The sequence below is a fragment of the Strix uralensis genome, chromosome 5, assembly GCF_047716275.1.
Source record: "Strix uralensis isolate ZFMK-TIS-50842 chromosome 5, bStrUra1, whole genome shotgun sequence".
Classification (NCBI taxonomy): domain Eukaryota; kingdom Metazoa; phylum Chordata; class Aves; order Strigiformes; family Strigidae; genus Strix; species Strix uralensis.
In genome coordinates this window covers 23,832,619-23,857,085 of record NC_133976.1, presented here as the reverse complement: position 1 = coordinate 23,857,085, position 24,467 = coordinate 23,832,619, and the positions used below count along the sequence as shown (strand labels likewise).

Sequence of the window (24,467 nt, the reverse complement as noted above, 5' to 3'; positions counted from 1 at the left end):
GACTGGAGTAATCCCTTCTGATTTCTTAGTTAATCTAATGAAGTTCAGATAATTACACTACAGTATATTTTAATTTCTAAGAAAGTCAGTACTTCATCTGAAAGCTGCTTAATGTTTTTTAAATGCAAGTCTGTCATTACAGTTAACAATCAGTTCAGACATTTTTCAGTTTAAGAAAGTGGGAACAGTTTAAAAGTTGTGAAATTATCCTCTTCCAATATCAAAACTGCTCTGCTTCTAAAATTCAATTTAAACTCAAAAAGATAGAAAAGGTTGAAACTGAAAAAAGCTTTCTAAATGCCCACAATATTTTAAATGACCCAATCCATCAATTTTGTCTCATTTATTAGCAAATAAACTTTTTTTTCATAATTTTCACTTGTAATTCCAGTGGGAACAGGGAAACTTTTCTTAAGGAACAATTTTTGGAAGGAGTTCCCACAAAGCGACTTTTGAAAGAAAAGAGGACCTTTATAATTAACTGGTTTCTCATTAGGGGTACCTTTTTCAGTTTATTCAGCCACACTGGAGAAGTATGACCACTCCTTTGTCCTCTTGTACCAACTCATGGAAGGCTGAGGAGGGAAGAACAGATCTGTGGGGCTGCTGCAACCATGATTTGTTCAGCCAATGGGTGGACCCAGCAATGTCCATGTACTGCAATGAATATCTTCACCAGTTAGAGGGAAACATGTTGTCTCAGAGATAAGCAAGTAGCAAGAAGCTTCCCTCACAGAGGGAAAGGGAGCAGAGGAAGACTGGATGATAAATTGCAATTCAGTTGTGCTCTTGTTCACATCTTTCTTTCCCATTCTGCTTCTACAGCAGAAAAACAAAGTCCTAATTTCTGCTAAGGATTAGGTCACACATCCTAGGAAATGGTCAAATTTAGAAATAATTTAGTTCATGAAATATTTATGTTTGGAAAAACATGAAATAAGAAAACTCTATGAAAAGCTTCTCCTTTCTTAACATACAATTTCCAGTGAATGGGAGGGATATTTCTGGTGAATTTTATCTAATTTTCTATGTTCCAAAACATGCAAAAATTCAAGTATTGATACTTTTGTTATATTCCTGCAGGTCCTCCCATATTCTAAAGAGTCTGAAAAAATCAATAACACAGAAATTGAGTCTTGCTTCAGCAGGCTTCTAACTTTGAATCCCGTAGTAATGAAAATTAGAAACTGTTCCAAATATCCCTCAAATTAATTCTCATGCTATGCACAGTGTTGGCACTAAAGATTCTAGTTTAATCAAGCCAAACATTATTCATAAAATGGAAGAAATACTAACATGATAAGTTGTCTTTCTGGACTTTCTCCTGTGATGTGTACTGCATGGACTACCTGCAGATCTAGATCTCTGAATATGATCAGGATTAGAAGAGAATGCTTCGAGGTGAAGAAAAGGCTCAGTGCAGTTTGCTTCATTAACACAGTCTGAGGGATCATTAAGATGCTTTGTTTTCTTACAGTAGCAGGAACACATTTAGCCAAGAATTCATAACATAAACACACATACACACACACACAAATGGTGATTTGTATAAATTTTGTAGAAATGTGGGGGAAGTAAGTGGTCTCTACCTGAATTGTCATTAGTAGATGCTTTTGTAAGCTAGAGAGCATACATATCTTACTAGACTGATGGAACCACCTCTCCCTCCCACTGAGAACTGAATATGTTCCTCTTGACAACTACAGCAGTAGTTTACAAGTCAAATTAATATTGGAATATTCTTAGAATTATTTCTATCTTCTTTTAATTTTACTAACAAAATGCTGGATATAAGCATAAGATGCACATGAAAAAATCCAGGATGAAAACAGCTGGAATAGTAAGATCACAAGGATAATAATTTATGGGAAGATTTCTAGCATACATTACAACTTGTTTTGCCTGTATTGAAGTTATGAAAAGAGAACGAACTTGTCAGAATAACTGGAATGTTAAAATTTATCTGTCTTGTTAGATTACACCTTGCAACTGCTTCCGGTGGGAGGAGAAGGAAGAAATCATTCAGCATTTTCTATGGTCCTCTTTCCTTAGCAGAAAGCACAACCTCTTTTCTTTCATAGTATGGGAAACAAGTATTCATCTTCAAATTCAAAACAGAGTATTTCCAGGTTAATATAATAAATGATGTCTTTATTATCTGTAAATGAACATGATTTAACCACCTGTCAAAACTGGTAAAAGGAAGAAAATTTTAAAAGTTCAGTTTATCAAATAGGGATGTACTTTAGACAGTCATCTATCCTCAGCTGGGTTTTGTGCAGTCTGCTGTTGTAACTTAATTTTACCCAGAGGTTCATCAAACATCTGTTTTAATCACTCTGCTAATTCAGTCTTTCTTCTGTGGCATTCCATGACATTTCAGACATCTCTATTCCAGATGATCCCAGTACTTTACAGTGTTTTGCCATGTCACACACATGACATAGATTGAAGGCTATATTCACAGAATGTTTTCTGACAGAATTTCACTCCTTCACCTCTAAAGTACCTAAGTGACATTTATACAGTGTTAGAAAACTGGTGTTTTTATGATACATTTTTCATTCAGTTCAGTGACACACTGGAATAATTTAACTATTTGTACTGGGTTCCTTTCGTAAAGCAGCAGCTGTCAAAACAGACTGGATCATGAATGGACAAAATCATGAATTCGTCAAAAAAAATCACACAGGACTTAAAGTCAATGCTCTTATTGTTCTCTGCAGAATATCTGTAGAAATGACAATCTAAATATGGCATGTTTAATAGCACAGGAGTTTTATATTCTGCTGCTTGAGATTAAGGGCAAACAATAAACATGGAGTATCATAAAAGCCACCAAGTTTGGGTTATGCAAAGTTATTTTGATTGGTATTTTAACCTTTTGTTAATTGGCCATAGTTATATATTGGTTTTAATTTCTTGAATATTACATAGTAGTTTTTTCAACTTTGTTTTAAACTTACATGTAAACTGAGATAATATATATGAGTAGAAAGAGCATAAAGGACTGTTATAAAGGACCGTTAAAAATGTTACAAATGTCAAGACTATAAATCAACATATTCCCACTGAGTCTTGTCAAGTTACCTTAACTTTTACCATGTTTTCTCTTATGGTTGTGTCACACCATGCAAATTCAGGCATTAAACTCAGCTGTGTTAACCACCTAGAGGCCCAAGGTTCCTCATATGCACAGTGAGGAGAGAGGAGTTTCCCATCCTGTGCTTCACAGCAAGAACATATCAGCAAGATTCACAAACTGTATGCAGAAGGGTAATTATGCTTATTTACACGCCCTTTATCATGCATAGTTGAAGTTTGATGGACACCAACACTCAGTTTATGGACTTGTGCTGATTGTACATGCTTATAGTCCTCGAGGTTCTATCCAGAATCTTTTAGCAAATTTACACTTTTGGGAATTGATACAAAGGCCACTAAGTATAAAGATAACCTTTCCATGACAATCTATGAGTTTTGGATACAGACACCTGTTTTTAGCATTAATGGTCCAGTCTTATTTTTTTGTTTATCAGTTGAAAAATTTTGACAGTGAAATAAAAATAAAAGTTTCTCGAGACGCTTTCTACTTAATCTGTGTTCATGGAATAGTTAATTACGTAAATATAACCTCTCTCTCAAAAAATGAGTAATGACTTCTGCTGTTGTAAGCACTACAGATGTTTAGGAAAACAGAAGTTCCTCAAAATATTTTGGAGAAGTTTTAACTACTCTTTATGCAAACATAAGTGTGTCTAAAGCTAGCAGTTCAATGAATTGCTAGTTGGAAGTACACCTGGCTTGTAATGAATGCTATGTTAAATTGTATTACTGTCAACATTTCAAAAAAGGAACCACTGCTTTTAAATAGTACTTTAAGTTCCCCAGCTTATTGCTCCATTCCCTCTGAACAAACTCAAGCCATAAAAAAAATTCAGGATTCTAAAATCAACTACACTAGCAAAAGTCTGTTTATTTTGTCTTTCATTTCTTTTATTTCTTTCATAACAAAAAAAAATCATAATGCCAATTTCAAATATATTCTATAATGTGTTAGTTTGTTTCTAAAATGCTTCTTTTGGTGTTATGCATTAAGTGAGAAATCTACAAGCAACTTTGAGTTTATTCAGACAATGTATATATGTGTACACTAAGATATTACATTTTTGTCCTATTCAGATAAACAATTTAATTGTGTGAATACGTGAACTATTATGATGATGTCCATAAGACTCTGTGTAGAAACACGTTTTTATTTTCAGCAAAATGTAGAAGCACGGTGAAAAGAATTATTTGAATTACAGAACTACTGTATTAGCACATTAATTTGTTTTTTTTCCTCGTGAAAGTAATTATCTGAAGAATAACAAATCATTTAGAAAAAAAGGCAACTAACAAGTGAAATTTAGTGTTAGAAGCTGTGTGATTTAGTATAACTTATGTGTTCAGTCTTCGGTTTCATGAAAGAATTGCAAAAGAGGTGTTCATTAATCTTGTCATTAGAGGACAAAACCAAATCATCCTTTACTACAAGCTAAGGTGAGGCAATGATGTAAATCAAAACTCACTGCATAGTTGCCAGCCAAGTAATATTTTCAGTGTTTCAATACTCAGAAAACCATTTCTTTTGTTATAGGTACTTGCCATAAAACTGACTGGCCCAAGCTGTTAAACCAAAAAGTACCATGTATTTATATAACAAAATATTTTTCTGGCTTAAGCCTACACATATCAAAAAGTCAGAATTTAAATACAATTCACCTAAACATGTTTTCCTATATCAAACAGGATTTTTTATCTTTACTAACTGTATCCATGATATGCCATTACCTTGGTACTCGCTTCCCCTGACTGAATCAAAAAGGCCATGGAAATCAAGCCTGATCCAATTCAGCAAGCCTGCTTACTTCAATTTTTAGTGAGGAAATGTTTTTCTGCCACACTCAGTCTCCCATACAGTTCCTCTGCTTGAATTAGCGGTCTTCTATCAAGCTACACAGACCTGTTTAATTCTGCAGGCAAGAGTGCCCTCTAAACCGGAGACATGTCAAACTTTCTGCAATTATAAGTGGACACATGTTGACTTTTCCAATTAAATTAAAATGTATATTTTAAAACATTATAAAAAACACCTGCTACAAGAAAAGGGGAAAGAGTTTATGGAAAAGACTGATTACTTTAAATTCTTATTTTTAAGATTTTTCAAATCTCGCAGATTTGCAGTTTTGAAGATTGATGCTAGTATTATTGCTCTTTCCTACCTAACTTGTAATTTTCACCACTATCAGCTGGATAAAAACTCACACAGTCGACATTTACCTCTGCCTTCCCATTAGAACTGAGAGAAGGAAAGTTAAATGTCTGACATGTTTTGTACTGCTCACCATGACTGATATCAGGAAAGATCCATACCAGTTGAACAAGGAATAACATATATCCAAATATGCAACATTTAATTTCTCATTAAAAGATCAGGAAAATGTTTTATTTTTGCTCTGAGATAATAATTAGTGAATTATGCTTCATATGATTTTACACACACTTCAATCACTCCTCTTATTCTGTTGTTTTTTTTTTTTTTTTTTTTTTTAAATTATACGTGTCAAACAGAGAGAAAAGTAATTCTTTTCATTCTGCCCAGGCATTCTTCTTCATTATTTTAGACAAATGTAAGTTGATCCTCATAGACTTTTGAAATGCAACCATTTCTATCAGATCTGTGGATGATAACAAAGATTTATAGTGCTTCATGAAACAGGCTAGAGCATCACTGAAGGGTAATAATAAACATTAGAAGAAACAGTCATTTAAGCATATATTGAGAAAATGTCAACATTATTATGCCAGCCACACCATAACCACATTCAGTTTCTTGTGCTAAAATATAGAAAGCTTACCTTTAGAATCATATATTTTATTATCTGTGAATTCTGAGAGTTTGTTTGCAATTATCATTCAGAATTACTCATTTGTAAGAGTGAAAATACTGTAGTGTTATAAGTATTGCGAGATGAAAAAGGATAGCATTTGATTTGTAAACTTATCATCACTTACCTTCTCTGCTGATTGGGCTGTACCAAAAAAGATTGGAATAAAAGCTAACCAAATTATGCAGGTTGTGTACATAGTAAATCCAATGGGTTTTGCTTCGTTGAAGGTCTCTGGAACCCCTCTTGTTTTAATAGCATAAACAGTGCATGTGACCATCAAGAGAATACTGTATCCAAGGGAACAAATGAGAGAAAGATCTGAAATGTCACATTTGAGAACTCCCCTGGCATTTTCTGGTTCAAGTGTCCTTTGCTCTCCATAGTCTACGATGATATGTGGTGGATCAATAGCAAACCAGATGAAGACTCCAATAAGCTGCATTGATATGAGGCTGAAAGTGATCACCAGCTGGGAAGCTGGACTAATAAATTTGGGAGCTGTGACAGACTTTTTACCTTGTTCAAATATTCTGTGAATCCTGTTTGTTTTGGTAAGCAAGGCAGCATAGCTGAAACACATGCCAAGTCCTAAAAAGATCCTTCGAAACGAGCAGACCACTGTATCAGGAGTCGCAATCATTAAAAAAGTAATGGAGTAGCAGAGAAAAATCCCAGTCAAGAGCACATAACTGAGCTCTCGTCCAGAGGCCCTGACAATCGGTGTGTCGTTGTACCGGACAAATGTCACAATCACAAAGGTGGTGGCAATTATACCAAGAATAGCTATGAAGACGGGCACAATGGCCCAGGGAGAATGCCACTCCAGTTTGATTATAGGGATAAGCTGGCAATCTGTACGGTTGGTATTTGGTCTCTTATTAATGGGGCACAGTTCACAGTTGAATTCATCCACCTGGTAATGGTACCCCTCGCAGCGTTCGCAGTGCCAGCAGCAGGGCACTCCCTTTACGGTTTTCTTTCTTTCCCCAGCTTTACAGGGCAGGCTGCAGACAGATGCTGGATGAGTGTGTTGTCTATTAGCCCACTGCATGTCTTCTACCTGTGGGTATAAAAAATTAATGAGCCTTCTATTTTCCCCCATTAATAATATCCTAATCCTGGCCACAGGTTTGTCATAAATCACTACATGCTGACAGTACAAATACAGTTTACCATAATAAGAAACCTGTTTCTTTCCCTTGTATTGACTTTATAAAAAGTGTTAAAAGATTGTGTCCAATAAATCATTTATGCCACAGGCTTGATGAGTGTCATTAGTTTCTATTTGCCTCTTTACTGCTGACCAAATTGACGTTTGTAAAGACATTTATTGACTCCAGGCTAGTTTAAAAGCAAAAAACCCGGTACACAGTGCTTTAAAAGTTAATCACATGCAAATATAAATACCAGTAGTTCTCAAACATCTAATTACAAAATAAGGCTATGTGAGTTTTAGATAAGTTTCTGGTACAGTAAAAAAATAGATTAAAATCTCCTTGCATCAGCTCTGGCAGAACAAAGAGTGCCAGAAAAAAGATCCATGATGCCACTTCTTCCATGAATGTGGATATTTTATACTTTTCCACTTTCTAAGTCATGAAATGCACAAGCATGTTTTGTTTACATTTCTGGAAGATAAAAATGAGTATATCCTGCTTTCTGAATAATAATGGCAAAAATCATCATGGCTATTGCTTTAGTCCTCCTGTTTTAAAATGTTCAAGAATCTGTACAGAACAGATACACACAATTCAGTCTTCTTTTGGAAAGTCCAGATTTCTCCACATCAGCACAATAACAAAATACACTTTTTTCATCCACGTATCTATTCTTCCTGCATGGCCTCCAAATAAAATCCTAATAGGAAACTCATGGATTTAAAGCTTCTCCTGCTTAAAATTATCACTGTTTGGTCCCAGCCCACCTTAGCCCATCCTTAGTAACACCGTGTTTTGCCAGACGTCGTGCTGAGTGAACCAGAGCAGTGTGTGGAGCAAAGAGCTACTTGTAGGCACCAGGCTCACTCTGTGTTGCTCCCATGCTCCACCTTTCATTCTTTTGTTAGGTGGAAAGCACACAAGGACAAAGGAGTTTCCTTGTTCTTGTCTATTAAGTACTTAGCACTTTTGAATCATTTGTAGGCTTTATTTATAAGTGAAACAGCAATAACAAAACTTCACGCGTCAGGAATGTTTTCAGTTCCTTCTGGAGGAGGACAGAATGGGGACAGCTTATCAAGAGGGATAATTCTGGCTTTAACGATTTATTTTTCCAGCAATTTTTCAACAGCTTTGAGAGACAATCACAATGTAACATTGCCGACCTCATTTGCCTTCCTCAGAGAGCTGGAGCACTGGTTACAGCACCACACAGGGTGAATAAAGCAGCAACAAGCAGCCAGGCTCTTTGTCTCCTCTGTCTGCTCTTCTGCACAGTGTAGGACTTTGCCACTCAAATTCACCACAACTTCATCACTCAAAGGGGCAAAAAAGGGACCACACAGTAACAAGGAGACAAGAAACTCGCTCATACAACCAGCTCTGTGAATCCTCAGTCACTCAAGGACTTCAGTGGGGTTTGGATTGCTTCTGAACCTACAGAAGTTAACCATATTTTCTATTAAGGACTGTGATAATTACACAAGATGCAGCATCTGGTGACTATCTAAAAGGAAATAATTTTAGTAATTAGCTTCCTAAAAACCATAAGAATAACCCAGTTGCATGAAACAGCTTTGATAGAGCCCTAGCAGAGCACTCGACACTAAGAAAATATTCACCTCTGTTAAAATCTCCTGGTTTTAATCACTGAAATTCTCAAAGCCTGCATAACCCCTACTGTTTCATCAACTAGACAAGAGAGAAAACATGTTATGATTAAATCAGTGTGATAGCAAAGACATATTCTCCTTCACAGTGTTGTTAGGAGAATAAATACATCAAAGCTTGTGATTTAGTCAGATACTATGATAATGGGGGCAACAGGAGGCCATGGTCATTAATCCAGATCTGTGGATAAGTTTGGGATGACTCAAAAAAAGAAGAGTACTGCATATTTGCCAGATTATAGCACACAATACAGAATCAGCGGGAGAGTACACAACACCTGATGCAGCATAAACTTAGAATGGCATGGACAGGCAATATCTAATCTGGCAGAAAGCCTGACAGGATAAAGCTAAGGTATCCAATTTTTTTAACACATTTGAACTAGCAAAGTGGGTTTACACAAGATCAGCATTTAATACCATGAGGCTACAGTGTTTCTTATCTGGCATTAAGCATCCTAAAGCCACATTTACTGTATTGTGAATCCACGGCTTAGATAGGTACACAGAATTCCTTTGCATCTTTCAGAGTTTATACCTTAATAAAAGAAAAAAAGGAAAAAAAAAATAACCTTTTAATGTACAATTACTTACAATTTTTCATACTTTTGTCTTGACAGTGCTTTAATTGACTAAAAACGTGCTTACAAACTCCTTCTGGTTGGCAATACATTCAAGTACCTCAGGTTATGCATTCCAGTGGCCACAACTGATAATAAATTCTTATTTCTGAAGGTCACTGGTAAAGATTCATATTATGTTTTTCATTCTAGTACATCTGACACAAACTACACAAGATATAATTTTCAGCATGGCAATACAGGGTTATGAATGTTGGAAAACTCACTAGCTAAACAAACTTGAGTCTTTTCTTCTTTTTAAAATTAATTATGAATATAAGCACTATTAGTTACTAGCAATGGAATGATTCAAACAAGAATGGACTCTTAAAGCATAAAAAAAATTCTAAATCAATGTAGAGAAGAACCAGAAGGAATGGCTGGTGCGGGTGCATTTTACAAGGTATACAAGTTATGTTTTACAACCTGTCTTATCTGGATTACTTTTCTTGTCTGGATTACTTTTTTTAGGTGAAATACACAGTTACATTTAGGTTGACCTACATTACTAGAAAGTTCTTAACAAAAATGTTATGAGTTCTTGCTCATGCGGTTTTTTATTTCATTTTGTATCTAACAAGAAAGAGAATATATATTCCCAAGAAATGTTGGCCAGTGTTTGAAATTGGAGATTCCCTTTAAGACACTTGCAGATCTGAGAAAATTCTGGCATTGTAGGATTTAACTCTGGAAGTGGGTGCAAAGATGGGATTCTCCCATGAACCCAACCATCCTGACAATTCAGTTCATAGCTACATTAACAAGCAACATGGCATAGTAATAGTCAATTTGTGGAGCAAAGGTGTTGGCTCTGAGGGCTTGATGTTCACATTGGTCAGTATTTGAAATTAGAGACTGGAAGGAAGGTTATGCTGAACTAACTTTGGCATAGTTCGGTGGACTGAACACCCGGTAATGATTAAAGAAGATTAGATGTCCTTCTGGAAAGCATCTTCTATTTTCATTTCACCCAAAAGCAATCCAATTCACATAGCCTGAGACCCACTCCACAACGAGCAAGCGTGCTAAGTGGGAATAATTAGCAGATTCATTTCAAAAGCAGACTTTTGACTGAAAACAAAATGTTAACGTGTGTACACCCTCAGACTGCTACTTAGACAATACTGTAATCGAGGCAGAGTAAAAGGCAGGGGAAACTATACCTCACAGTGAGCACTGCTTGCTTTTACTAGATCCAAACAAGTCTGCTAAGGGTTTCTGTATGTTCAGCAATTAAAAACTGAAAAGTCATCCTACTCCTGGTTATCATCTGGTTCATTCCCGGCTATCCATAAACTGCAGCAGTCTTTGCCTGTAACATATTTTTGAGCTCTTATTTTGCATAATATAAATGTAATAAGGAAATCCAGTACATGACATAATTACAGAAATGGTCTTAAAGCTCTATCAGTTTTTTCAGTCACTGAATGTATATACCAAAGGATCCGGCTTCTTGAACCTGTGCAGAAGATTCACCTGGTCATTATTTTTCTGTCCTTAGGTTGTAGTACTATTGATCCCACTTCTTCTCTGAGATTAACTTTAGACAATAAATTACAGTAGAAACTGTAGAAAGTGAAGGAGGATCATTTGGGAACATAGACCTAGAGACATTGCATAATTTTCAAAACTGCTGAAAACCTGTAATAGTCATATGCTTTAAAGGGAGTTGCTGGATGCTCAGCCTCTTTTGAAAATCATATTTTTTTATGTAGACATAAACACATGTCAGGGAAACTTTCAAAAGTGCCAAGGGGAACTTGTTCAATCCAGCTAATTCATTTAAACGGGAGCTAAGTGCTTTATCTGTTTAAGTGCTTCTGAAAATCCCACTATGTTTCCATCTGCAGATTTCGCAATCTAAATATTTTGGAAAACCTGACCCAAAGTGGTCTAGAAATTCAAATGTTACAAAACTAACTTCAGGGGAGCTTAGCTTTAGGCACACATTTTTTAAAAAAATTCTCATGTGGGAAAGAAACTGACAAAGCCAAAGCCAGACAAAAGAAAGGCAGAAAAGGGGGTTTTTGACATTGATAAAGAATGAAAAAGTTCTGCATCTCTTCAGCCCTTACTGATCAAAGTATCTGTGTATACAGCACTCTTTATACTGCTCAGACCCTGCTAAGGCTGGGTGAGTCTCAGATTATTAAGCAGCCTTAGGTAAACATGGTTTCTAGACAGCTTATTTTGTCACCTTCATTTTCATGTGACATCTTCTAGCTGCTGTTCACTGTAGTATGACACATGACAATGCACAATTCATTGTAAAATGTATCCGAATTCATCATCTAAGTCAGATGGAGTGGAATAGCCTAGCTCTGTATCTGTTATTAATAATAGTTTAAACATCATTATTAATTTTGAGTAGCTTCTCTGGGTTTGGAAAGTGCCTGATAGATTGATGTGCTATCATGAAATACCTCACATTCCCCAAAGATGAGGCTCTATTTTCTACTATTTCAATACTTACTGGAGTGACAACATCAGGAAGAGTATGACAGCATGTCTAAGACACATACTCATTTTCTATGAAATGCATCATGATACAAAAAGAGAATGGCTTCATTGCTATTTAAATAGACATAAAAATCATCTCTATATGAGATAACTGCTTGACGGAGCTGCAATTTGCTTTAATTTGCAGCACTAAGACTCACAGTTCACTAAACCATTAAAATACAGACAAAATGCCATTTCATATCAAAACCAAGTAAACACCTCTATCCTTCATGAACATTATAAAAACAATTTCCTCTAATATCTAATAATAAACCTAAAAATTAATGATGTGAAAACTGTGCTAAAACAAGATGATATTTACATGACACAGTACAAGTAGCACATTCACATTCCTGGCACCTATGTTCTTCCAATAATCAAGCAACTCATTCATTTAGCAATGCCCTCAGCAACCAGAGGAGACTGATCAAAAGTGCTGTTAATAGGTCACATATCATTTATGTGTACAAACCCACTCTGTTTTCCATTCTTAATAATCATGGAAAAATTCATCACTTTCATAATTCAGTAACCACTGACAATATAAAGGCACTTGGACAGCCTTTAGAGAGTTTATATCAAGCATATTGGTGGATAATATTTCAATGTATCTGATTATGATATATTATCACTTATAGGAATTTTCATTTTTGAAATATTCTCTCAGAGCTAGGCATTTATTAAAAATAATTAAAAATATGTGTTTAATGATATTATTGTAATGAATGGAATTATACAAGATCTGGACAGAGGAATGCAAGTAGTGCATTCTATCAGAGTTGTGGGAGCAGGCAAACATCTTCTTTTGTAGGCAGTTAGCCAAGACTTTCAGAAGCATAAAGGTTCTCACATATAAATTCATATGGTTTTTAATAGATATTCAGATTCTTAGTTATAAAAATCACAAAGAACTGAAATATCATCTCCAGCTGTCACTAAGAGTTGTTCTTATTTTTGTCTCAAGTTCCTGGAAGTATTTCTCTTCTGACAAAAAGCTTCATCAGAGGAGCGTAGCAAGTGAATGAATTAAAGCAATTTAGTCTAATATTTAGCTTCTTTAATTGTCTAATGCATTTATTCTCACAGTAAAAGTTCAAGTCTGTAATGTACCTTGTCCAATCAAGTCATCTGAACCATCAAAAACCAAAATTAAACTGAAACTTGTTCAACTAAAGTGAATTCATTATAAGGCTAAATATAATGATAATTGCATTCAGTCTGCCAGACAGATTTTATCCCTTTAGAGAAAAGCTAGTTGCACTTACAGACTAAACTTACAAATATTTAAGCAGGCATGTACAGAAGGGTAATAAGGACAAAAAATACAGTTTTAAATTAAAAAACAAAACACAGAATGAATCTAGATTGTCAATGGCAGCATAAAATCACTATCATTACCAAATTTGCCATAATTACTGTAAATTATTTACTTTATTTACCACATACAGATGTTTTCCTAGTAATTGAGATGTCATTTTCTGGAATTTCAGACACAGACATTCCTAGAGGTTTGCAAAGAACATGGGATCCTATCTTTGGTTTTACAATATACTGGTAGAAAATTAATGCAGTCAAATATCAGTTTGAAGAGGAGTCTGAGAAGCTTGATCAGATGCAGTGACCATTAAAGGACCAGTCTGAAATACTACAAGGAAATAATTATTTCTTTTTTTCTTTAGGGACAGAAGCCAGGTTGTTACAACCCAGATGCAAGCTGATATATCCTAACTGTGAATCCACCTGCCCAAAGTTCCTCCTAGGCACACCACTTACCATCTCTATCTCACAGCTTCCCTAAAGGAAAAACAAAGACAGTTAAATTTACTGTAATTTAAATTTGAATACCTATTTACATGAATTTATGTATAATTATTTATATTCATGTATGAGTTAAAATGCCCTGGACTACAGGAAGGAAGGTGATATTTATATTATTTAAAAGCAGTGTTACAGAAGGTTAAACAACTTTGGCCTCTAAGCTTAGAGTTAGCCTATATGGCTCTGACACAGTCTGACTTTCTCAGTGACCTTGGGCAAATTGTTTAACATGCTTGAATCTCAACTTTGCAATCATCTGGAGGGAAGCTGTCATGCAGACAGGAGCAGTGGAGACACTTAAGTTTGAAATGTGGGTAAGAAGCTTAAGTAGGTGTATAAGTGATCTCCATCTCTCAGGTTTTGAAGAGTTTTTGCCCAAAAAGTGTTTACATTTTAGAAAGCTTGATTAAAGCAATTTTTACTTTTAAAACTGAGCAATATTTTTTCAACAAATTAATACCAGAAACATCATAACAATTCTGTGCTTCTTCAGCATGTCAAAATCTTTCTTGTCGTCTCCAGTTTCCCAGAACTACAATATCACCAATCTCTGGAATTACTAAAGGTGAGAGAATGTATTTTTAACGTTCTGGCCATATTAACAAGTCATTCTCAGCTAGGGCAAAATAATTAAAGGGATGGATGCTCTGAGGTTATACATACAAACAGAAAAGAACAGTGTAAATAAATACAAAGTTTCTTACGCTCATAAACAGAAAAGGTTAAATACTAATCTTGCTTTATCAATGGAAATATGTTATTTAGTGTGCTAAGACTGTAATCTTACCTCAAAGAAAAGAACCTCACTAGTTAAGTCTCATAGTTCATGACTGCTGAATACTTGCGTAGAGGAGCATGCTGTGGAAACCTTAAACAGGGAATAATTGTACCACTGCATCATAATCTACAGAGAGAGTTTATTAGTGCTATACAGACTTTAAAGCTCAGTCTTATAATGCTAGCCTTTGAATGGTTTGAGATCTGTTTATTTACTTTTACTTTTTACTTTTACTTTTCTCTACCTGTGGTTTGATTGGTACTGATGGGCTACAGAAGTGCTGACCCTAACAGACGCTTGGTATGAGGGTAGGAGGAGCTGCAATATATTCCCTTCTTCAATTTGCCAAACAACAAACTTAATAATATGCATGAAATACCTGGAAAACAACATTATATTCTCAGATGCCTTGGGGAGTAGACTAGCACAAAGTGCAGTGATTAGCAGGTCATCAAGTAAAACTGCTATTGTTACTAAACTGTGTAACTATCAGATGGAATTTTACAGCAATCTAGTAAGTACTTCTATTCAATATAAGCTAGATTTTTTTTTTCTTTCTTGGAAGCATAAGTCACAACTAATTTTTAAGCACCTGTTTCTGAAGATAGTCTCTTTACTTACAAATGAGACCAAAAAAGCAAAACAAAAAATCCAAACAAACAAAAAAAATCCCACTACAGTATTTCCTTAATAGTTTTATGATACAGAAATATCCTATTCAAGATGACATCAGCAGACCTCAGAATTTCTGGAAGTGCTTTGCATGGTCTATTGTCTATACTTTGAAAATATATAATTACTATCAATCAATCAGACTGCAAATCAAGTTTCCAAAGTTATTCTTTAGGCAGACCATTTTCACATCTCTATCACACATCCTTACCTAGAGGTCTTCACTGCCCTTACATGTACCTGACATGCACTTGGAGAGATTTTAATGAACATTGATATATATATAATTTATGATGTACACACAGGAATTAAAAGTCATTATATGCTACCAGAAGCAGACTGTGCCATAACTTTGCTTATAATTAAGCATGTTCAAAAAACCTCAAATTAAAAAAAACCCCACCAAACCGCTGGTCAGATTTAGATTTTTCTTTAAGAAAATAGTGTTTTGAGAGGAAACCTTCCATCATTGCCTTTTTATGTCAAGTGATAGGTTTCAACCAGCTCTAGTACTGTGGCCGTTTGAACCATAAGGCTTGGAAGTACATTTTCTTCCTGCAGTTGATCATGCAGAAATAGCCTGCAAGCATACTTCAAAACATTTAGGGCTTTGAGAAAACAAAAGGAGTCTAGTTTTGGCAGAGTTTTTTAATGTCACTTTGCTTGTCCTGGGGAATCCTCAGTTCTGCCCAAGGTCCATGCAGTCACTAGTTTAACGGACTAGTTGCATTTCCTGATGAAGCTTTTAATACTCGTAACAACCATGCTTCCTCCCAGCTTTTATTTAGTTACCTAAGTTAAATTTCAAGTTGGCCTGTCCCAAGTCTGGCGCTCCATAGCTACTATATTTCCCTCCAATATGTGTCAGATGCATTTCATTCCCAAAGGCTTTCAGATTCTCCCCCACAAAAGGAACACAGGGGGTTAAGCACAGCTGTCATTCAACTTTAAATAAATTTTATATAGACCTTTTTCTTTAATTTTAAGACTAATTCATTAATAAATCCCATTTTTAATGAACAAATAGTCACTATTACATGCTTTTAATCCTTCTATTGATTTAAAAGGGAGTTGCTTTATCAAACAAGAAGCTGTTGTCCCCAAACACCTTCATAACAGCCTGCAAAAAAATGAACTGGCCTAGACCTTCAGCAGATTTAGATCTGTCCAGTAACTTCAGCAGTTATTCTAACAAGGTCATACACATATTTAATATTACTTAAGGAGATGACCTGTCACCCTTTTATCTTTAATATTTCATTATTTTAGAACTAGAAATTAGCCAATCATAAAAAGACTCAGTTCAGTATGAAAAAAGCTGTTGATGGGTTTGTTTTAGTTTTAATCCTGCCCCATTATTTTAAATAGTTTAATTTATTTCCTATTTCTTGATCAGTGCAAAAGATGCTGTGCATATGAAACTGAAGAATGAATGCCTCTAAATTCCAGTCTTTCCTAGAAAATAATATCAACATACAAATAATATATTCTTTTTATTCCCACACTGCTCACAGACAAGACCTCAGTTACACTAAGGGCTATACAAATCTACAAGAAAAAATGATGGTCTCAATCCTAAAGAATTAACAGTCAAACCACAAAATAAAGCAGAATATCAGCAGAATACAGAAAAGGACATCCTAAAAACAATAAGGCAACACTGATCAGCATGATAGTCAGCAACCGTAGCATGCCTCCAAACAGAAGCTTTTTGAGGAAATTGTAGCAAAGAGATTTTTAATAAGGTAGCTGAAAGAAGAGAGCAGGGCAATTTTGCATCTATTCCCTGAGCTTTCCATCCAACCATAAGCAGCAGCAAAACAGAAAGCATAAAGGTAGTAACTTCACCACTGACCTCTCAAAGAATAACAGAAAACAGCTGGAATATCCTGTGATCCTGTGCTTCTCAGTTTTTAAACAGTGTTTCAGCAAAGTGAAGCATTTGAAATTTTGAGCAAAGTTGCCCTCACCTCAGCAACCTTGTACCTTAATTGACCGTGACAGAGGAGCAGACAAGCTCAATTGAAATGTAAGGATCAAGTTTATTTCCCTGTCTCAAGAAAAGAGGCACTATACCTAAACCATTCCTGATTTATTTGTCCAACCTGTTTTCAGGAAAAAAGCTGTTAATATGTGTAGTACATTCTACCCTGAAGAACTGCAAAACCCTAACACTGAGATGTACAATTTGACACTACTTTACGGTGGTTTTCCACTATAATAGTTCATATCTTCTTTGCCAGCTTCTCTTAGTGAACAGTCGGCTCTTTCCATGATAAAAAATTTGAAATTTCAGCACTACATAAACAAAAGAACATCACACTGGCCCTTTAAACACATTTCCAGCCAGGTAACAAAATCACATATAAAAAATCTGAAAGTGAACTAGTTCAGAACTGGCAGAAAACAGACTATTTTATACTAAGATTTTCATCAGCAGGGGAAGAGCTCTTTCTGCCAAGTCTATGCTGCTGCTTAGAATGAAGAGTCAATAATGAAGTTGAAAATTCTGTTGAGAGACTTAGTGATCTGGCAAGCACAAAACAAGCATGTGGAAAAAGTTTAAGCTAGCAAAAATACCACACAGCACATTTAGTCAGAAAAAAAGGGGGAAAAAAAATCCTTGTTACTAAGGAAAGAAAGATGAACACATTCAAAATGAGAGTACTTCAGGAAGTCAGGGGGGTTCATATGGACTGAACATACTGAGATTTATTCTACAATACTTAAGGAACTGACTGAGGAGATAGAAAGCTCTTGAGACTTTATGGGGAAGTATGGACAACCTGCAAATGGGAAACCTAGTGTTTATGCTCAGAAAAGGGGGGAAAAGAAGCAGCTAGGGAATTATCAATCATTCAGTTTAACTTGAATTCCCAGAGTAATCCTGAAAGAAATAAACAAACATATTTCAAAAACACAGAGAAAACAAACAAGACAAATAGCAGCCAAAAGGGATCTGTCAACAATGAGCTGTCACATTTCCTTCAGTGAGAGGGTAACAGGCATCGTGGATGAGAGGCAAGCAGCTAGATGTCATTTATCTTAACATTAGAAAGATTTTTGACACCATCTCAAATTACACTCTCAGTCATAAGCAACCTATTGAAACAGATCTAGCCCCTAAGGGCTAGGTGCAAATTATGTCAGAAAGCTGTGGGAAGATAAAATTTGTCATTGATTCACTGTCAGAATGGAAGGGATGGTACAGGGTGGGGCCTGGAAAGGTCTATTCTTAGTCTGCTATTATTCAATACTTGTAATAACCACTCAATGCAGTTTGGATGATAGAGTAGACGGTGATCAAATCTGGGCAATAACACTGGAAAAGGCTGAAGCTATGCTGAAGGTCAGGACACTCATTCCAAACAATACTGCAGAGAGTCTGAAAAAAAGGAGTGTGTGGTTTAACAGCGACAACTAACAGGTAGCACATTATGGCTCAGGAAGAACAGAGATAGCAGCTCTTCAGAAAAAGAGATCTCAGGACTCTAGTGAATTATAATAATTTGAACCAATCTCATACTATTGCAAAAGGGGGAAATGCGATCCTGAAAAACACAGATGGATAATCTTTCCCCACTAGTCTGCACTCATGAATACATGAAATGATGTTTCTCCTCTACTCTGCACTAATGAGACTTCAGCCAAAGCACTTTTTGAAGGCTGGATCATTGGGTTTCAGTTTGAAGGAGAATCAAATGGGAAGTCCAGAGGAAATCAGCAAAGATCAGAAGTATGTCTAGAAAACATGATTTATGTGACTAAATTGAACAAATTCAGGTTATATAGCCTGAAGAAATAACATAGACTAGGGGGTAAAACAACAGTCTTTGAATACATGAAAAGGATGAGGATGTGCTTGATGTATACTGAATAACATAAGAAGTAACGGGCTGAAATTATAACAATAAGGAGTAAAGCAAGGTATTTATAAGACACTTCAGCGTAATAAGGGCAGTTAAAAAATCAGAAGAGAGCACCTTCAGAAGCTGTAAAATCTTCATCCTTGGAGTAACATGAGTATAGAAGATGCTAATTTTGTGCAAGGGCTAGATAGTCTCTTGAGATCCCTTTAGCTGTCTTCCTTAGCGTTAGGACAGATTTCAGGTACTAATTATTTTGAACACAAATGAAAAAACTAGGCCAGATAAATAGAAAATTTTCAGTGTATTCTCATGACAGCTAAATTCTTTAGACTGCCTTTTGCGGTTTTACAGAATACCTATTTAAGAAATCATTTTTTTATATTTATAAGAATAAAGTAAATAAGAAATGCTGATGATCATATTTTTCCTACTTCTTGGCTAATGAATGATGCATATTGAATATTGTTATGGGTAGAGCTTCTGTATTGCTTTTGGTTACAGGAAAAATAATTCTCTGAGAAATGGTAGGGAAAGAAGGTCTAAGTAAAAGAAATAACCACTGTCACAATAGTAAACTGTTTTCCACATAGACATAAAGAGACATAAAGCATTTGGGGAAGTATTAGGCTGCTCTCATGTAAAAAAGTCCAATCTGGAGTCCTATATGTGAATGGAAATCTGTCCAAGGGTTCATAGAAAAGCTGTCCTTACCTACTAATATGATGCACAACCTGAAGTAAAAGAAGACCCTAAATAAGTAACCAAGTTTATAAACTAATAAGTCTGTCATGGCATTCTTCTAGAGCTCTTGCTAAAGACATAAACAGTCTTGCATTCACTCAGGAAATTTAAGAGTGTAGGAATCCAGTTACTTGTATCCCTTCCAGCATTTGCTCAAGGCCTACAGGAAACCTACCTTTGAGGGGATTGCTAGCAAATCAAACAAAACAAAGTAACAAAATCCAGAAAACTTAAGAAAAGATGACTGAAAGAGATCTTGAGAGTACTCCTCTGGCCCCACCTCTGAATGAACTACGCAAAATCAGTCTGTACAGCTCACCTGCTCCAACCAGCCATAGTGCTGGAGATTGCCCAGCCTCCCAGGCAATGCAGCCCAGTGCTTAATTATCCTCATCATTAGAATCTTCCAGCATGTCTGCTTTAAATTTTTCTTACTGTAATTCAAATCCACTACTTCTCCTAACAGCTAAATTAATTATGACTAACAGTTTGTTCTTTTCCTGAGTAATCTTTTCTGTATTGAAAGAGATTAACATAACTCCCCTCAGTTCAGTCTTCTCCAGACTAAACAATACTAGTTTGCTCAACCGTTCCCTACAGGCATACTTTTAGATGGCTGATCATTATCACTGCTTGCAGTTGGACTTTCTCCAGCTACTCAACTTTTTAAAGTGAAGTCACAATTTTGCTAACAAGGTCATAGCACTGGGGGAGAGAACAGATGGGTTACGTCACAAGTCTAGGAGTTCCTTGCAATGGCCTCTGGTGATGCAAATCTCAGTTAACCATTCCAAAGCCATTGCTTAGCTTTCTGCCTACGCTTTCCATAAAGGGGGCTTCACTTCAATTCATGGAGTTACTGGAAACATTACTGCAATCCTCCCTATCTGATCCTATTGTCCCACTCAATACTAAATCTGTTTACTGTGAGTTGAAGTTACAGTGAGATTAGCTACACATTCTTCATTCCCTGCCTTAAACTGTACTATCACCACTAAAACCAGTGATACCATTTTGGAAATGCAGAAAATAATTCGCTACCTGTCTTTAAATAATTTTTTCAAAAAGTGTTTGGGGATTTATCAGGATGAAAAGTCCTGGATAAATATTAGATGACTATCCTAAAGAAATGAAATTAATACTACTGCAAGATGAAGAGAAATTGGAGCAAAGCAAATAGAAAAAATAATCATATAGTAATGTTTGCTAACTTCTGGTTATTCTCATTCATCATATCATAACCACTGAATGTCTCTTTCTTTTTCCATTTAATGATTTTTAATTTAGTAGTAGACTTCCATTATATAACACAAATGAACAATAATTAAAGTCATTTAATCTACCATTTTTGCTTTTAGGCATGAACATTTTACTTCTAGGTTTAAAGGGCCGCTCAATCTTGAAATTATAATACATATATAAATTTCTATGGGGGAGAGGAGAAAGATGGAACAGACTGGGGAAGAAACATGCTTGATACTCCAAGTTTCACACTGGTACCTCACAAAGCAATTCAATGCAGACTTCCTGCCAGCTATGCCCAGTAGCTGTTTGTCTACGCTAAAAGTCACAACATTACCTGGTACCAGGGGAGCAGCTAACCCTGCTCTGAAGTCCCATATATGAATGCAGAACTCTCCAGGAATACATATAAAAGCTCCTGATTTTTCATTGTTCTATCACTGCACACTTGTTTTTATTGTGAAAGACAAAATAATATTTTAAACTACAAGTGATTTATTTGTCATGCATGGCAAGGCCTCTTTTCTGTTTTTGTTCTTTTTTTTAAATGGTCCTGTTGGCTATGGCTATTTAAAGAACAGTTCATTCTAATCACAACACTTCTTACGACGGATGATCACAAAAAACTATAAAATATCTACCATCCACTCAAGAATCCTGTGACAAATTCACAGCTAAGCGTGCAACTGCAACCCTGTGCTTCATTTGAGAAACCTGACTTTCAGTCACCCTGACAAGGTGGGAAAAAATCCCTATTCATCCTAACTCTCAAGCAGAAGCTGTTTCATTGTCCATCTAGTATCATTCTAATGAAGAACAAATGGTTCTCCGAGTTCAGGATATTTTCTTAGCAGCTCTCTATTTTCCATTTTCTTTTTTTCTCTAGAGAATCAGTCAAGATGTTTCATTGAGGGGAAAAAAAAAAAGACCATAAGGACCAACAAAGTAAAAAGCTTCAGAAGGAAGACAAGTTGTCGTTCTTCTGGGGTTCTTCTAAAGTCATTGGGTCTTGAATCCAAGTTCTGTTCTGATTTTCAGTCATGTCTGAAATAGCATCTGTTCTACTACGGGCACATCCCAAAATCATTTAATGCTTTTTTAACATATATATTCAGCTTATTTCCCCCTATCCCAAAGTAATTTTTTAATGAATAGTACAATCTGTAACCTTTCAAAATCATAAAATCCCAATTTTATTCCATGTTTCATGTATTTTTTTGGCTTGTCTACAATTTGCATTTGCTGTAGCCTACGGTTGACTTATCTCTTCAGTCTAGCATTGGTCTCATATTGACCTCAGGCTCTGAGAGTGAGGAAGAATAAATCCTGAGTCATACTTATTGACCTGTGCTAAGATCAGAACTAGCTTTGTAAAACCTAAGTAATCTTCTAAATACCATAATAGTCTCTTTCTACTTTCAGCCTTATGTAGAATAAAAGAAGACAACAATATAGTTTTGAGAATATAAGAACCTAAAACATTTTTGCTTGTCTTACTGTTTTATTTTTAACCCAGCATCAACAATTTTCAGGCCAATAACGTGAATGGAGTCTAAGTTTGAACTCTATTGCCCTATTACATATGGGCAGAAGAACACCCTGCAGGCAGTATGATTGTCATATTTTGTTTATAGATATAATCATATACAGCACTAAGTGCTCCTGTTGTGTATTTCACTGTAGCATCTTCTTTTGTTAAACACAGGGCTTAGATCCAGAAATTTGAAAATATCTATCAATCAATTATATAATAGCTACCACAGGAAAAAAGAGGTTCTCTGGCTTGTTTAATGAAATATATTGGCCTACAGCAAAGCTTGAAACTTATTTGCTGCGGTTAGAGAAAACATCAGAAGCTTCTTGAATAATTTTCTTTTACCATGTCACAAGAAAGGGAACTAATGCATTTTGAATCTGTTACTTCCAAAAAGAACTGACTAATGTCAGTGTTGATAGTTTCCTTCAGGATTAGATACATAATTTACGAGAGTACTAGAAAAGAAGAGAAATCAAACACTGATTCAATTCTTTCTGTGGTATGGCTGCCTGAAGGGATGCTCATTGTCAACGTGGGGTTCCCAGTTTTTACTAGTTCACCAAACACTGCTTAAGGCTGCTGATGATTATGGCTGTCTCTCTGACAGTTCATCACATCAGTGTAATTTTAATTTATGGTTTTCTTAGTCATAAATCAAGACCATTAAAGAAAAAAAGGATGCCCCTCAGTCATTTATATGCTTAGTGCATGCATTCCATAAATCTGAAAGCTTATGCATCCTATTATTTCTAAGAGAATGATAAAAATCTGTTATTCTAAAATTTCTCTTGCCTTTCCGTGGAATTCTTGTGAAAAAAACCCCAAACAAACACAGGTGAATTCTGTCTTAAAGCCTTCACTGTTTTCACTTGAAACATACAGTGTACTGATACGATCTGTTTTTCTTAAGGAATAATATCACATAAATGGATATCCAGTCAAGATTTTTAATGGCATCAGTTAAATACCTGATTCTGAAAGCAACAATAATTGTGTCTGCCTGAAGTCCCATCAATCAAAATTACTAACTTGGAAAAATATGATTTTGGATGTACATATTTTTTTCAGATTAGAATCTTTAAACACAGAACAATGTATAAGCTTGAAATGAAATCTGATAATGCTGTAAAATATATTAAAAAGGATTTTTTTAAAGTTAAAATAATCGATATTAAAATTTTTAAACATTTCAACTTTTTCCAACTGATATTTAGGTTTCAAAACATAACGTTTTTAAAGAGGGGAAAAAAGTTACTCAGAAATGAGCCAGAACAAACTGAATGGGTTCCTAAGTAAAGGAAACTGAGAAAATTATTATTAAAACTTTAGGACTGGGACTATTTCCATTTACTGCCCCTGATGAAAGGCATCAATCAAAATCTGTCTAGCCCTCATTACAACACGTGCAATACAGAACACAGTTTCTGAGAGGGATTTCATTATTAATCATAAAAGGAAGTTGATTTCAAATCATAAGTGCCAGGAAAATCAAGCTTGTTTTTAACAACTTTCCTCCAACAGAGATTACATGGTTGAGAGCTCAAATTTGCTAAACGCACACATTTGTAGGGAACTTTTACGTGTGACCTGGTATGCAAAATACTGTTGCAATATGAATAAAACATAACTTTTAGAGAAACAGCTACCTTTTCCTGGATTTTTATTCATTATGGAAACCAGAATATTTTTGGAAAAAAGGATTTTGACTATCAGAGTTTCCTGAAAATAAGTTATCTTCTTCTACTGATAAAGAAAAGAAAATGAGGAAAGCAAACAACAGAAAACCTTGACAGTTGACATGTAGTCAATGATCAGAAGTTCCAAGGCAATTATTTTTTCCTTCTAAATGACACTAAAAATTCTTGGGTCTGGTTATTTCCAGTACTTTAAGATCATTTAAAGTTAGGCAACCTTAGAGAGTAAAAGGA

General features: G+C 35.4%; 1 protein-coding gene across 5 annotated transcripts in view; it reads right to left on the bottom strand.

Moving 5' to 3' along the window:
• The window catches only part of GRM8 (glutamate metabotropic receptor 8), a 356,584-nt gene that overhangs the window by 43,368 nt on the left and 288,749 nt on the right, over nt 1-24,467 (bottom strand). For all 5 annotated transcript variants that reach the window (XM_074870103.1, XM_074870101.1, XM_074870102.1 and 2 more), the window contains one exon: nt 6,058-6,993. In XM_074870103.1, coding sequence (XP_074726204.1) covers nt 6,058-6,993 — 936 coding nt within the window. The remainder of the gene's footprint in view (nt 1-6,057; nt 6,994-24,467) is intronic.